The following is a 16,817-nucleotide window of genomic DNA, read 5'->3' as shown; positions in this document are numbered from 1 at the left end:
CACTATAAAAATCATTTTTAAAAAAAGTCAAAACAAACGGACCCTAAGTAGTTGAAAAGAAAATATTGTCAAAAAACTATAATTAAAAAACCGGTAATTAAGTCGGCTAATAAAGTGTCTTTCTAGGCATAAAGCTTTGATATGGGGCATCCTTTTCACTTCACTTCACCGCACTCAAGTGGCCGCATTCAATCGTAATCGTAACCCATCCCACTAAACTCACCAAAGTAGAGATAAAAAAGTTGAGTCCAGTTTCTTTTATCCCCTTATGTTGAAAACGAAAAAACGAAATAAAAAGTTACTTTTTTCCCACGTTCAGTCGCATCACATCCATACAAAATCTTGCCAATAAAAGATTTCATCCGAGAACTTTAGTACACGTATCCGCTCATTCTTGGGCTTAATCATCAGACATGGCCCCAAGAAATAGCACAACAATATAATCTAAGCAGTAGGATAGAAGATCAGATTACTCATATCCTAACTTATGGCAAATTGGAAACTTGAAATCTCAACAAACCGATATTCACCGACGGCCAAGATCATTGACTATTGTAAATGTTGTCGGCATCCTTCAGTTCAGCCAATGGAAGACAATGTTAAAGATGACCTAACTTAAATCATAACTAAGACACAGAGAATTGAGTAAATTTTTCTAAGATAATTGAACATCTATAATTTATACACAGCTCCAGTGCAGTATTGCAATTAGGAAAGGTAGTTGGCTGATTATACCAATACTGAAACTAGAGCTCTACAAATTAACAAGTTTAATTAGAAGTTGGTTGCTCTCCAAGCAGTTGCAATGGCCACGAATCTGCTGGTGTGGGATATCTAGCATGTGGTTTACTGATGACAGGTGTAGGGTTTGGCATGAGATCCGTAACGTTAGGGGCTGGAAAAGCAGCTTGAAGATCAGGACGAAAAGGAACAACCACAACAGTAGGTCCTTGCTGCAATGAAGGTTCTACGGTAGGCATTTGGAGACCATATCCTGCAAATTTTGTCTGCTCTGGCAGCTCAAGCTCCATTTGAGGAGGTGCATTCAGGTCAGGTTTAGAATGAGCTATCCTTGCCTTTATCTCTCCTTGAAGCTTCTCGATTTGAGTTTCTAGGCTACTATTCTCTTCCTTCAGTTCATTTTTCTCCACACTCACCTGACCAATTAAGACAATCGCATTAATTACACGCAGGTAGAAGAATATGCTCATTTGTGACATCAAAAGTATCAATTTCTAAAGTGTGACAAAATGCTAATAAGCTCAAGTAACTGACCAACCGATTACACAAACAGAATGGACTTCAAATCAACTAAACAATGATAAAAGCTTTTCCCCGTGCACATCAAAATTCAACATGCAGTACTCTCAACAGTGTAAAATAATGGATCAAAGAAAGAGTGCAAATCTTACATATTGAGATTCAGACAACAAAGTGACGTTCTCCTTCTTGAGAGACTGAATCTGACAGAGCAAGTCCTTTAGCAGCTTAGAAGCTTCAGACAATATAGAAGCCTTTCCACTGTTTGGATCATTGAGATCTATCCCCATCACCACAAGAAAAGGCACATAAAGTCAAATTCAAGCAAAATGTCAAATGTCATACAGCATACCGAGCAAAATTGGAGCAACAGTAATGTTGAATAAGCAAGCAGGTACCACCATAGTAAAATTTGAACATAGTCAAAACAAGCAACAGAGGCATAAGAGGTTATACCAAGAGCATTGGCAAGATCAAGAAAGAGTTCGTTCAAGTGTTCACGTTTCATTTTCTCTCTTTCAGCCTTGTGAATTCTCTTGGGGACTTTCCCTTGGTTCATTTTACAAGGAGAAGACCTGAAACCAATCAAGCATACAAACAATGAACCCAGATATTGAATTTGTTGCTCCACAAAAAACTATGCTATTAGAATCATGACTACTTCTTTGAAGCATACAAAAATCCGTGACCACTACCTACCGCCCATCACCACCAACACTACTAGTGGTACTTAACCACGAAATGTGCCGATATCATTATTCACCATTTTTATAATAAAAAACAAACTGTGATTAATTCACACTGCGATAACCACAATCACTTTTAAAACACCTGTGCAGATCAAAATCGCAAAAGTTTTTACGCGACCGTGCTTATAAGTAATTAAGGCTAAATCTGAACCATTTATAAATTTCTAACCTGTTTTTTGATGTCTCAGCCATCGGAGCAATACTCTCTGATCCCATATCAACAAAACCACAATTCTTCCAGCAACAATTTCCCTAAAGTAGGAAAACAAAACTACTTCAATTTTGCACCATTCATAATACTAATAAAAAAAAAATCCAAGCACAAATAAATAGTCTACACAAAAAATATAAATTACAAGGAAAATAGAAAATATGAACAGTTTCTTTTTAATTTTTCACGGCTAGTGACAAAGTAAATAAAACACATGCTTCCAGATTCAATCAATTCAGGATTAGCAAACAGTGCATAATCAAATTCAACGGATCAAACAGAAAACGATCTAATCACGAAAAACAAAAGAAGAAAAGTGATATTTGCTTACCACAGAAAGACGAATCGGAAGGAATGGAATTCGAATATGTTGAACGGTGAATCACGGTTGAAGAACTTGGAGTCGAGGAATGAGAGTGAAACAGTTATAATTGTGTGAAAATTAAAATTAGGGCAGAAGAGAGAGAAAAGAGGATTGGTTTGTGATTAAAAAGGAAAGGAGTGTGGCGGGAGGATACCTGTCACAAGAAGGCGCGTGGCGTCGTCATGCTCATTCGCTTCCATCATCTATCTCCAATGAGTTCCACACGTGATCTTTGTCTTTTCCTTTTTTTCTCTATTTATTTAATTTAAATATTATTGGATACGTTTTTTGAATAAAAAGAAAGAAAGAAAACAAAATTAGGCGATGTCATCTAAAAGTTTTTTTTTTTTTATTACTATGTCATCTAAAAGTTTGTTACCGGTGTTTTATGTAAAAAAATTAGTTTAAGAGATTACTACCTTTTTAATTGATTAATTTAGGTATGTTTTTTTTTTTTTATTCTTTATTTTTTTGGTTTAAGGCATTTTTTTCTTCATATTTTTTATTTTAAAATTCAATTTTTGATTACTCTATTCCCAATGTTTGAGATTTTTTTGTCTCGCTCTACTTTTACACATGTAACGTCCTTATTTAATACATAACAGTCTCAATATGGCGTCAAGTAAGCAATAATAGATATTTTTTTTTTAAAATTTTGGATTTTTATTAAATACACTTAATAATATATTTAATTTGTATTATATTTTTAGAATTTAATATTCTTAACTAGAACTATTGTTTTCTTATTTCTTCTTTTGCACGAACTCTAGTTTCTTTTTTTTTTTTCAATTGAAGCTCAATCATCATCATACAATGTTCAAGTTCAACAATTCCGTTAACAGTCAAAGTACCTCTCTCGATAATAGTTTTCTTCGTCCTCACCACCTTCAATAGTTGAAGCACTGCTCAACTTCGCACCTTCTCTTTTTAAAATGACCAAAGCACTTTCTCTAAGTAATAACAATGAAGAAGTCGAATATTCTGTAAACTTTGCATTTCATGTCCCCTATATAGTTAGTTTATTACGTGGTCCCACATTTTTTCTTGGCTCATTCGTATGTAGTGGATCATAGTTTTTATGTTTTATTATTGTCCCACTTATTTTCTCATCTGATTGTTGTGTTGTAAATTTATCCTATTACCTGACTTTTTTTTAAGCCAGCTAAAAGTCATATTAGGTTTAGGATACACAATAGGGAGGAAATTAGTTAAGGAATATTGTAATACGGTGAACTGACTTTTATATTGAAATGTCGCGGTTAAACATGAGTCGCCACCGACTTTTATTTTATCCAATTTTAGAAAGGCTAAAAGAACAGAAAAAGACCTTTTGAAAAGATTTTGAGTTCGGGGGGTAATTATGCAAAGGGAAGGTGTAAGGCACCCTTTGCATCCATGGTTTTCCATGGGCTCTTAATCGCTTTGCTCATTTTTTGTTTTTAGAAATGTAGAAGAAAAGAATATGGACTTTAGCTCGTAAATGAGCGTAGCCCTTTTGAAGGTTTATGAGAAAGAATATGAAAAAACAGTTTTAGCCAGAGCAAGGCAATTAGGAGCAATTACCTTAAACTTAGATGATAGGTTTCTTTTAGCCTTTCAGGATGAAAGGGTCTATCCATGCCATGAGAGGGCAGGAAGCCTTTCGTTTGGAGGTTGAAGGGTCATCGCATTATCGTTCGCCATAAGACTGACCCATGCCATAGAGAGGCAGGTAGTCTAAGGGGAAGGATCAGAATAGCCTTTTTCGTAGGCAGCCAAAGGATACCTCAGCCTTCTCGTAGGCAACTTCCGAGGGTCGAGATCATGTGTATCGAGGGCAGCATCATTAGGGACCATGATCTTAATCGAGACAACATGGATGAGGTATCCTCGTATTCGAGGGACTGACTATTCTGCAAAAAAACACAAGGCAACAAGGCAATAGGCAACAGGCAACAGAGAGGTTACCCCAAAAGTGTGCGTGTGTGCACCAAATCACGTGATTATATTCAGTTATATTATCTTATAAATTTAAGTGATGCTAATTCAATTCAGAGTTACACTCCCTAAAATTACTAACCACAGCAATATAAACAGCAATATGGAGAAGGGAAATTGCAACCAGCGGAGGAGAGGGGAATTGAAACCAGCGGGATAATAAGTTTGACATAAGTAATAATTAGAGCAAAGTTTTAGGGTTACCGACATTCGAAGCTTTGACAATTGGCGAACCATAAAAGGTGGGAAAAATAAACAAAGATAGGGTGAGTGCATTTATCGGTTCGGAGACAAACAAAGCTAACCCTAAAATAAAAAGATAAAGAGTTTAGGAATAAATAAATAAACAAAAAGACACTTATCTTTGCATTTGATCTGACATGGTTGGCGGTCGGAGGAGACCTCAGGGTTAACCCTAAAAAATGACAGAGGCAAAGGCAGAACAGTAGGAGTGAGTGTATGAACAGTTCAAAAAAAGTATAAAAGGGTAAACCCTAAAATCAAAAGGAAACAAAATAGACTTTGAAAATAGAAGAATCGAACACTTAGCTTCAATAGACGAAGGTTGATAGGCAAATGTTTGCCTCGAGCCTTAAGCATTGACCCTGACCATCAGAGAATTGGCAAAGAAAAAGGAAAGGAATGAATGTAGGAGAAATTCTATGTGCGAGGAAATTAAACCCTAATTAAACGAAATAAAAGGTAAATAATATTAATAAAAGGGTTTAGAACTTAGCTTCGTTCTTTTGACGTGGCGCGTAGTCAGAGCGTAATTGAAGGGGAACCCTGAAAAAAGGCACGAAAAAAAAGAAGAATATTTTCAGTGTATGGAATGTTCGTCGTACACCCTGATTAGGGTATGAATTGAATGAAATAACGTAGACGGTTTAATTAATTAAATCGAGAAGAGAAAATAAAATCGGACACCACAGTATTTTTTATGAATTTTTTAGAATGAAAATAAAATATATATGAATTTTTGAATAAATATGCATAAATAAAATAAATAAAATAATTAAATAATTATGATAAACAAAATAATTTAAATAAAATAAATACTAATTATAGATAAATAAATAAGAAAATAATATATATATATATATATATATATATATATATATATATATATATATATATATATATATATATATAAAAGGATAATTTAAATAATATATGTATATGAATTTAATAAATAACATAAATATTAAATAAAAAATAAATAAATTATTAATTATAAAATAAAAAAGTTTTGAAAATAAAATATAGTAGTTTTTTTTATATAATAGAAGAAAAGGATTTAAAACAATATATATATATATATATATATATATATATATATATATATATATATATATATATATATATATATATATATTAATATAGAAAATAAAAATAAGGCTATATAATTAAAAATAAAAAATTATAAAAAACTTAACTTTTTATCAGGTGCGGCACGCGTGTACGGCGTATGGTGGATCCTGGCTCCTGGATGCGTTGGATGAGGGACTCATGCGATCCAACGGATGGATCACGAAGGCGCATGTTATTGCAATAGGACGAAACACACCGGATCCAGAAGAACTCACAGCTTTTGCGCGCGTGTCTCAATTTGAATGGGCCAATGAGGGAGCGACACCACATCACCTTCTTCCTTGCGCCGTCGCCTTAGGTCCAAACTTCTACCTACGAACACTGGTCCGTTGCCATAGCCTCTACAGCCAAAAAAACACGAAAACGCACACAAAAACGCAATATAACACCATGAATTGATCGAGTTCATCATTTTGAACACGATGAAGGCATTATCTGGACCCAATTTTGGCTATATCACCGAACCCTAATTTGAAGCAACTAAACCTAACAATGGTGAATTACGATCTAAGCGCGTAATGATTCAATTAAATGCCCAGAATTATTCAGAATAGCGTCACAAACAAAGATATAACATCAAAACATGTTTATGCCTCATGAATTGCAGTAATCGAATCCAAAAAGTTCAAGGAGAAACATGGCTTACCTTCGCCGATTCTGGGCTTGTGAGGGTCTGAGAAATATCAGGATAGCTTCAAGGATACCTAATGAACGTGTTTGAAGGATTAAAAACTCTTGAATTAGTCTGCAACCTTGAATTTGATCTTGGAATTTTCTTGACTTTTTGGAAGCTTGGTTTAGGATTTAGAAGGCCAGAATTTCGTCCCCTAATCACATAGCCAGCTTGTGTACTTATAAGAGAGTGATTTAGGTCTAACAAATTTGAACTCAATCCAAATTAATCCTTGATTGGCATTTAAGAAAAATTTGATTTGTTAAAGTTTCTAAATTTGGTGAAAATCCAATTTTCCCAACCAATTAGCCTTAGCACGAATTTTATGTAATTATAGGATATTATTGATGATTGAATTGATTGAAAAAGATAATTGAACCAAATCTTTTCAAATTTCTTTGATTTATTGATTTAAACTATATTTTTTAATGAATAGAAATTCAATAAAAATAAAATAATTGTGAGAAATTCGTGGCATTTAGATTAGAAACTCTTGGATACTTGGGAAGCAAGTTTGAGCCAAAAAGAGTTGGACTCCTTTGTAAAAAAATTATTTTGAGCCCCTTTTTCTTCATATTTTTCCCTCCAAATTAGTCAAACTTTGACAAGGCCTATCTCCCTCAATTTTTGAGGTATGGAAGTGTTCTAGGACTTTCTAGAAACCTTAGAGAGTCCTCTAACCAGTGTCTTTGGTCTCATATCAAAATTCTTTCCCATGCTCTTTATATTTCCTTTTGAAAAAAGTGTCTTTTTGTTGACTTTCGAAAAGGACCTATAATGTTTTAGTCCATATCTCTCAAATGAAGCATTTCTAGACTTGGCATGTGAGAGACAAAGTTGTAGAGAATCAAATTTCCTTTAAAATGAGATTTGGATGGAAATTTTTGGATGTTCCATGTGAAAGTTATGGCTGGTCAAAGTTCAGTTGACTTTTCCTATACAAAACCCTAATTTAGAAACCTTTTGATTTGTTGATTTTTGATCTTTCCTTGATGAACCATGATCAATTCTTGATAAAATGGTGAATGATACTTCAATATGAGGATCTTGACAAGAAATCAGGAGTTTTGACTTTATTTTGACCACAGTTGTTTTCTAGGTTAACTTAGTCGACTGTTGACTTTCTGAACCATTGAGTGACCAATTCTTTGAGATGAGACTTGATACTTGTCATGGAGATGATGTGAGATATATTGAGCCATATGAGATGCCTTGGAGCCATTGATTTACTGATTTTTATTTGAATAGGCCAAACCCTAGTTTCAAAGCCTTGTATAAGAGAGTGCGTCTTGGAGCTTTATGTATTGATTTGGATTCGTATAGAAGAAAATGTATGGGCAAATTTTGGGGGACAAATATGTTAAATGGTATGTTGATGAGGATATATCTCAGATGAATTAGAAGTGGGATGTTGATTATATGTCATACAAGTTCTTAGAAAGTTTGATTAAAAGTGAAGGTTATAAGAACATAAAGTGTATATGGTATTGGAACCCTAAGTTTAGCTTTTCTCGTGCTCTTAGACTTTTGAATAAGGATGTTGATGTTATACAATTTGCCAAAGAAGTGACTCGGTATGTGAAATTGCGTTGCTTAGGTGACAGATGTCGCATGCGATATCCTAGCACTTGGTTCGATAAGATAAACTAGAGCCACCATAATTAACTAGTACAAGATGATGAAGTAGAAAAGCAGTAAATAACACAAATAATTGGTAACCCAGTTTGGTGAAACCACACCTACGTCTTGAGGATTTTGTCCACCACCCAAGAAAGAAAATTCACTATTAGTATACTAGTACAATTAGTCTTACAAGCAACAACAAACCATACGTAGTCGTATGCCTTTCCTAACACTACCCAATGACGTTTAGTTAGATCCCCACCTAAACATGAGAACCTACTCACTTTCTTCTCTATCACACAACTCATAGTAGGAGATAATAATCAATAATCTTAGTGATCAACCTCAACCACAACTATGAGAGATGTTGAATCTTACAACACCACTAGACGAACCTATTATGCTAAGTTGCTGAAACACAATGGTGTAGGTAAAACAGGAACTCTTTTGAACCCTAAACTCTATATATTTTCAATGTATGATTGTTGCACCCCCAAAATTTGCCCATTTATTTATATCCAATTGGATTTCATATCACATTCATATGCATACCTCATCTAGGCCACTCATCCATTACATTCATCCATATCATGGTTACTATTCAGAATTGATAAGAAAAGAGCCTCTGCGGAAGAAATTCTTGATTAAAATTAAGAGAAGATTTGAAGTCTAATTGTATGGCATCATTCCCATTGAAGTCCTTCTAAAACCAGGGTTTCATCCTCTCCAAGGCAAAGCTCTGATTAAAAGATACAAGCTTCAGGTTCATCAGGACTGCCCAAATTAGGGTTTTGATCAAAGTCAACCCTGTTGACTTTTTGGTCAAGATTTAATCAGGAGACGATTTTTCGAGGTGAAGTATGGTTTCCTTGAAGAAATATCATTCATTGGAGTTTCTTTGGTTGAAAATTGATCGAGAATCATATCAGAAGCGAATTAATCGAGAAATTCATCCAGAATCGGAAAAACCAGGAAAAGTTGACTTTTGGGTCAAAATCTGGGTCAACTGTCAAATATTGACTCGTGGTGAAAAATCGATCAAAGAAAAGTCAAAGAAATAAATAAAATCAAGACTTTCCAAATTTGGAAGTTAGTTGAAAATGGAATTACCAAAAATAGCAAGTTTAACACTTAGAAGGATTTTGAAAAGGTTGAAGATTTGGTTGGCTAGTTCCTTTCAGGCCTATTTTACACGTGGAATACGACAATTTTTCAAAACAAGTTCTGCTACAAAATTGCTCAATTCATGGCAAGTTACAATTGTTTAGTTGGGAGTTTTCTCAATGGAAGCCTAGATTGAGATATATGAGACCCTGAAAGTGGAAGATTCAAACTGATTCACGTCAAGTTGCATGGCATACTTCTGGCCCAGCGCAAGCAATTTGACAAGCAGGTGGCGTGCTGAATTTAAGTTTGATTTTAGAGAAATATACAAGTCCATTAGGTGCAAACTTGGTTTCTTCCACTCTTCTCCATTCCCTCTACACAATGAAACAATAATCAAGCCATTTGGGTGGGTATTGAATGATCTATGGAGCCTCAAAGTCATGACCTCGCCAAGACATGTGTTACCAAGAACCGGGCCAGAGGCTAGGGCACGAGCGAGGCATTTGATCGAGCATATAGCGGGTCGTTTTCAAGACAATATTTAGGGAACCACAGACACCTCTTTGATTCAAAACCAATGTCAAACGCTTCCCTTCCATGCTACCTATCCAATGGGCTAATAATCTTAACATTTGATTACGTGAATGATGAGATAGGGATCATTAAAGTGGTGCTCATGAGAAGTTGCATTTGAGAGGACGCCAGGCCAGAATTCAAGTCACGTGTGCGCATGATGTTACAGTAGTGAAACATTGAATTTGTGGCTATTTTTCCTACACTCCTAGGCTATATCTCAAGAAGTCTCCAACACAAAATCCTTTCTACTATGTGTCCTCTTCATGTTGATACCGAATTCGAAACAATTGATGGTTTGTGGTGAGAATTATGTGCAAACGAAGTCAGCCATACAAAGTTGTTTTTGGCCTGGCAGAATGAACAAAGGATCGCAGCATGCGCGTGAGTGTATCATTAACATATTTCTGGATCAAGCCAGGCACGAGACTGTCACGCGAAAGGCCCATGCAAAGTTTGCCATAAACATACAACACTTGCACCAAGTTGAAGGAGAAAAATATACTACACGCATTCTCACCATAACTTACCATAAGCCACATAACTTCACTATATAATTTAAAAACCCTTCACAAAACGGAGGACAGTCCACACTTCCATTTTCATCTTCACTCTCTTTTCTCTCCACTCCATTCTCTCTCATCTTTCTCTCCCAACAAACTTAACAAACTCGTAACAACTTTCTACCACCACCATAACTAACCTTCAACACCATCTTCATCTTCTTCACCACCTTCGCAAGCCATACTCCATAATCATCATCACCTCCAAGCTTCGTTCTTCATCCATCATCACCTTCCCCTGCTCACTCTTCAGCCACTATGACCGAGTCACAAGCTTCATAGATCATCACCATTTTCTCTCAAACGAATCATCCTCAACACCATCACCGTTTTATCTTTAAGATCCACCGTCACCTAATCTTCGTGCGAAGCATCGTCACCTTCGTAGGAGCCTCGAGTTCATCATCCATCGCCACAGTTATTTCTCAGAAACGCACATTGACTCAACCTCAAATAGCATTATCTTTAGGAACAGAAGAGGTGTGGAGTTTTCTTTATTCATTAATCCAAGATTCTTCAAGTAAGTCTCTTTGAACTATCTCAGCATACTTAGAACATCCATGATAAGAGCATATGGATAGGTTGCATCTGGCATGCTCCTCACACCAAGGAGGCTGGAGCATTAGGCTCACATGTTTTCGGTGTTGAATGTGCATATGATTGTGTGATAGGTTCAGATCTTTGCTTGTTCAATATTATGCTCGTTTTCATTGATTTTAAAGGAGATATTTGAACTATATGCATGAAAATGAGATGATTGGTGGTGTTAGTATGCGTTTTAGAGGGATTCCATGGAGTTAGGGATTGAGAGGTGAGGTTCGGTTAGGATGTTAGGAGCGTTGAATGAAGAAAATAAGTGCAGATTCGGGCTCAGGGCAAGAAACCGAGTCGAACCGTGTAAGATTTTTTAATTTCTGGGTGGTTTTACATAGCTCCGGTAGGGTTCTTGCCGGAGAAGATGACCGGAGGTCATCTCCGGCCGCTAGGCTTAGTTCAGGCTCTCTCTGCCGTCCGCGTGCGTGGCATGAGGTGTTTGGTCCTTTTCCCATTTTTGTCTTTACTTCAATGATTAGAAATGTGGTGGAGAGATTTGATTGGTTCAGACTTTTCTTTTTTGTCTTATCTAATTTAAAATGGACCTGACCAATTGATACAAAGTCTTGGAATATTTTCATGTCACATTAATTTTTTACCGTAGCACATAAATCAATCACATGCTGTAATAAGAATGAAATGATAAAAATGAAATAATGGTGGATTATTTGACTGGTGGGCCACGCCCTGAGTTTGTTTGACTGGGCCTACGTCTTATTGATTTTCACACCCGTTGTTCTGGCCCAAATGCGCATTACCTTGAATTTTAGTTCTATATCTGATTGCTAACTCACCCCCTGACTAGTCTTGCTAATTGTTTTGTTTTATTTCTTTAATTTTTGTTTAGTAAATCATTTTCCACTCAAATAAAAAATGACAAATATATTTTTTACCCAATTAGAATTTTTAGAAGTAATTTTTTTAATTAGAAATTTTATTTGATTGATTTTCTTTTAATTTTGATTGGTTCTCACATAAAAAAAAATGATGAATAGCTTTTAGTTTTAATTTTTTTGAAAATAGTTTCAATATGATAAAAAATGCAAAAATTGCTTAGGAATATTTTCTTGTTTAGTTTAGATTTTAATTCTTTCTTTTTGTGAATATTTTCATATTTTTGTAAAATGTCTAAAATACCCCTAGTTGTTAAAGTTGACTTTAGTCATGTTTAGTTTAGATTTTAATTCTTTCTTTTTGTGAATATTTTCATATTTTTGTAAAATGTCTAAAATACCCCTAGTTGTTAAAGTTGACTTTAGTCAACTTAAACAACTTTCTTCTTAGTTAATTCCCTTTAGATTTTAGTTTAGGTCTTAAATAGGATTTAGAATAACAATTAGGTTTAGAAAATAGGTTAGTTCCCTCTTTTTCATTCTTTTTTCTTTTCAACATTAAAACACTTAATAAATAGTGAATAAAATCCCTTAAAAAATACAAAGAAAACATCTAAAACATTAATAAAAAAGTGAAAATCATTAAATAGGGGATGGAAGCTTGAATCTCCCTTGCTTAAGGGAATCATTCGAGTGCTTGGATCTCCCTTGCTTAAGGGAACCATCCGAGCGTAAGTTCCCAATTTTTAAAAAACACAAACCAAAGGGTAACTCGAATCTCCCTTGCTTAAGGGATCCATTCGAAACACCCAAACTCTCTTCTGTCTCTCGCCCTCGTGGCATTCTTAAGAACATGTTGAATCCATTCCATAATTAGGCGTGTGAGTCGCCAAAGGTCGAGCATCGTGGAGTGCGACTTTAACCTCTGTTCAACTAAAAAACACAAGACAAATGGAAACTATTGAGCCGAACTACGGTCGCTCTGATTCCTTGTAAGGGATACGTAGGCATTGGGTCGCGGGGCCTAAGCGAGCACACTTGTAAATAATTCCTTCTTTTCCCCGTATTTCTTTTTTGCATTCATTCGCATTTAGGTTTAGACATTAGATACACCCTTTGGATAGAAACAGACATAGGTGGATACCATCGAGTACGATGGGCGCGAGGGGTGCTAACACCTTCCCTTTGCGTAACCGACTCCCGTGCCTAGATTCTCTGGTCGAAAGACCTTGTTCTTGTCCGAGTTAGGTTTCCTGGTATTCCTTTCCCTTGATGGGATAAATATATTGGTGGCGACTCTGATTCCATTTTTCGCGGTAGCGACAATGATCCATGTCTTTCACGGTAAGAAAAAGCTCCTTATATAGCATAATTCTTTTGGGATTTTCTTCATGGATATTTGATTTGATATCGTCTAGAATTGATGCATATTGTATTGGATATGATTTGGTCCACAAATATCTTCAACAAAAAGATATTATTTGGTTTGTTTCAAATTCAAATTTAAATCTCATTTGATCCTTACAGTTGTCTAACAAATCATATAATTATACTGCTAAATAAAAGAAATGAAATCTTTAACAAATATTTTGCAGAATCTTCTCCAAAATGCATCAATTTGGCTTGTTGAGCAAAAACCCAAATGTCGTACAACATGCTGTGGCATCTTTTCCAACATGTGTCCCTTCTACAGTTCCATACAACTTAAGCAAGCTAGAACAAACTAAACACTTTGAACACTTCTTCATGTTGTTGTTTTGCAAAATGCAGCCAATTAGTAGCATCCATATCAAATGCTTACACATAATCCATTTAGTTTCTCCAAACCAAATAGACAATCCAACATGCAATTATTCACAGACTTAGTCATGCATGTACCCAATAAACACATAGTTAGTAACTGATAAGTGCCAAAATGTAGTTATTTTGAGTATATAATTGTGGCACTTATCAATTCGATTCATTCCGTTTTTGTAATAAAATCCCCACTTTTGTGTATATATTCACATTATTTAGTTTTCATATGTTTTATATACCGTTTAATAGTTTTTCCTTTGCTTTTATAGGTATTTATGCATATCGGAGCCTCGAGGAATAAAGTGTCGAAGGCACGACTTCGATTGCGCAATTTTGGACCTAAATAAGGAAGTTTTGTAGCAGAAGGTCCGCTCAGCGGAGTTCAAGCGGAGCTTGGCAGAGATTTGAAGCATTTTTGGGTCCGCTTAGCGGAGGTAGCCCGCTCAGCGGAGCTACGTTTACTGTTGTAGATATTTTGGGGAATAAGTGGAGGCCGCTGAGCGGACCTGTGCAGATTTGTGTTTATATTCTCTTCATTTGTACATTTCTAGGTTATGGTTTTGGGAAAGTTTTAGTCCCAACTCCATCATTTTTATTCTTAGATCAAGATTAGCTTAGAAAACAACACCGGGTCATGCACTTGGAAGATCAGAGGTGGATTTCTCATCAATCGGAGCTGACAACCCGCGAGATGTTTGGTTTATCTCTTCTCTTCTTTGTGTATTCCTTTGTGTTGGGTTTGTTTGTATAGTTACTTGAATCTTATGTATATTTACCGATTATATTGTTATATTTAACTTGCTTTACAAATCTGTGTTGATGTTGTTCTGGATTTTTGCTCTATGCTGGGGATTTGGGTTGCTTTAGAGAAAAACTTCTTGAATCCTTATCTAGGATGATAATCTGTTGTTTCTGAACTCTAGAGATAGATTTAGAGCTAGCATTCACTGTTTGTATCTGTACTTAATGCTTTCGTGTTTGAGCGGCGCGCCAGAGATCGCCGACGCGAAAATACGAATGTTCTCGTGACTTTGCGTTAGAGATAACCTTAGTTGTGAGATGATCTCGTTTGTGCTCCAGAGATGGACGCTTATGTGAGAGATACGTGATAACATAGATGAGTATCGTAGGTTGAGCATAACAGGTTGGTAAGTGTATGTTTGTGAAGAGTGGGTATATTTACATTCCTGATAAGTTATTTCTCTTCTAAGAATGTGTTTATTCTTTTCATGTCTATATCTTTGTTTACTTTTTGCTCATTCAAACCCGAGCTCGAAACCGTAGAAACTGTTGAATGGCATCTCTCCATCTCTGTGGACGATAATTCCCGGATCAATATTTCCAAATCTTGTTTGTTGCTTGCCCTATACTGCATTCAACAAAATGGCGCCGTTGCCGGGGATGGTTGTGATTGCATCGCAATAGTTTCTGTGGTTTTGAGCTTTGTATATAACGTATATATTGTATATGTTTACTTGTATATTTTCACTTGTACATGTTTACTTGTTTATGTTCATCAATTTAGCTTACTTGTTTATAATTACATATGATTATACTTTTGTATATAACATATATATTTTTATAGTTTCACTTGTATATGTTTACTTGTTTATATTCACCAATTTTCTCTTTTTGTATGATAATAACTGTATTTGTTCCATACTTGTACATATGTGTTTGTTTGTGTATATAGTTGTATACTTTCGTTTTTATGTTCGTTTAATCATTGTATATATTTGTACCCGTTGTAGCGGGGAAAATCTGACATCGAAGCCATGGGATTGACTCGAATCAATATTTCAGTGAAAGTCGCCACCGCGCTTTATTTTTTCAAAGGAAAAGGGAAAAGAACGAAAAACCCAAAGTTTTGTTTTTAAAACAAGAAAGAGAACTCAGGTTCGGGTGTTGATTATATGTGGGGAAGGTTTTAAGCACCCCTCATATCTGTGGTACTCCACAGGAACCTTTTTGAAAATCTGTGTGTGTGTGCTAAAAAAGGGTTTGTTTTATTTTTAAAATAAGCTCGGCAAAGCGTTAAGCTTTGGACCTACATACCTCCTCGGTGCAATGGAGAAGTCAGAGCTAATGTAGTTCCGCTTTTGGGGAAAACGTTTTAAAAACGAATAAACACTTTGTTGTCGTTAGAGAGAAATACTCAGCCATTGATCTTGAGCATGAGAACAAACAAGTTCTTTGCATCGCAAATGAAAGAAGGGCTCCAACTCGGATAAAATCAACGAGTATGCCACTAGCTCTCTCACGCGGAAAAGACCTCGTTATTATCAATCAATTTCAAAATCGTGGGGTACAACCACTCGTTTCGACAATTAACAGTGTCTAAACTTTTGAAGAAAAGCCACTAAGGGCAAAGGATATTTTTAAAGAAAAGGTTTTGAAAAGGTTGCAAACATAAGAAGATTTTGTAAAAAGGGAGAAGATTTTGAAAATCTAAGAAGTGGGAGGAGATGAAGAGGCTAACCTAGTGCATAAAATAAAAGCTAAGGAAAGAAACGGTATAACCAAATAAGAAGCCAACACTTGACATTAAGAGTCAAGGTAGTTTTCCCATCCTTTGGAATTATCAATACCAACACATTAACACTTGGGGATCCAGATGAACTTATTGTCTTAGCACCACTTTTTATTAAGCACATTAAGATTCTGACGAAAATCGGGCAGAGTAACGGCTGTTTTCGGGTAAAATCCTTATATCAATGCCTTGGAATTGACCATCAAGGACTTTCAAGGAAATACCTGCACACATAAACATACAACAGTACAATGCCAGACAGACAGAACAATCACAGGGTAGTAACAGAATGGGTCCAGAGGTACTAGGTCCATAAGTCCGAATCTCCAGAATGCTAGGGATAGTAACCGATAGTCCAAAGAGAGCCTTATGTATTTTTTAGATTTCGGTTGTTTATTAGTGTTTTAGCAAAAAAAGTAGAGTATGGTCCAAATGGACAAAGAAAAATAACGGAAGCATAAACATATGTCCAAGTGGACAAAGAGAAAATGGCGGAAAGTAAATATGATGAAATGATAAAATAAAGCGATAAAGCGAGAAATATAAAGAGCGGTATAGTAAAGGTGCGGAAATTAAAGTTAGTTGTTAGATG

General features: G+C 35.5%; 1 protein-coding gene across 2 annotated transcripts; it reads right to left on the bottom strand.

The window, feature by feature from the left end:
* Positions 1-525: 525 nt before the first annotated feature.
* LOC131604907 (transcription factor bHLH47-like) lies at positions 526-2,813 on the bottom strand. Of its 2 annotated transcripts, XM_058877330.1 has the most exons (6): positions 2,739-2,813; positions 2,552-2,616; positions 2,179-2,261; positions 1,717-1,835; positions 1,413-1,540; positions 526-1,157 (listed from the first exon to the last, which is right to left on the bottom strand). In XM_058877330.1, the coding sequence occupies exons 3-6, from the start codon at positions 2,223-2,225 to the stop codon at positions 771-773; spliced, it is 681 nt and encodes a 226-aa protein (XP_058733313.1). In that variant the 5' UTR covers positions 2,226-2,261; positions 2,552-2,616; positions 2,739-2,813; the 3' UTR covers positions 526-770. The 2 variants fall into 2 exon arrangements, with proteins under 2 accessions (XP_058733313.1, XP_058733307.1); XM_058877324.1 differs by lacking the exon at positions 2,739-2,813 and having other exon boundaries at positions 2,552-2,710.
* Positions 2,814-16,817: the final 14,004 nt, after the last annotated feature.

This window comes from Vicia villosa, linkage group LG1, assembly GCF_029867415.1.
Source record: "Vicia villosa cultivar HV-30 ecotype Madison, WI linkage group LG1, Vvil1.0, whole genome shotgun sequence".
NCBI classification, from domain to species: Eukaryota; Viridiplantae; Streptophyta; class Magnoliopsida; order Fabales; family Fabaceae; genus Vicia; species Vicia villosa.
This window is presented reverse-complemented; position numbering and strand designations above follow the sequence as displayed.

Excerpts from the sequence above, each read along its gene's own strand:
- LOC131604907 (XM_058877330.1), bottom strand. The coding sequence starts at position 2,225 with ATGGGATCAGAGAGTATTGCTCCGATGGCTGAGACATCAAAAAACAG. Across the intron at positions 1,541-1,716 it reads TGATCTTGCCAATGCTCTTG|ATCTCAATGATCCAAACAGT; the intron begins GTATAACCTCTT and ends TGATGGGGATAG. Across the intron at positions 1,158-1,412 it reads TGTTGTCTGAATCTCAATAT|GTGAGTGTGGAGAAAAATGA; the intron begins GTAAGATTTGCA and ends TTAATTGGTCAG.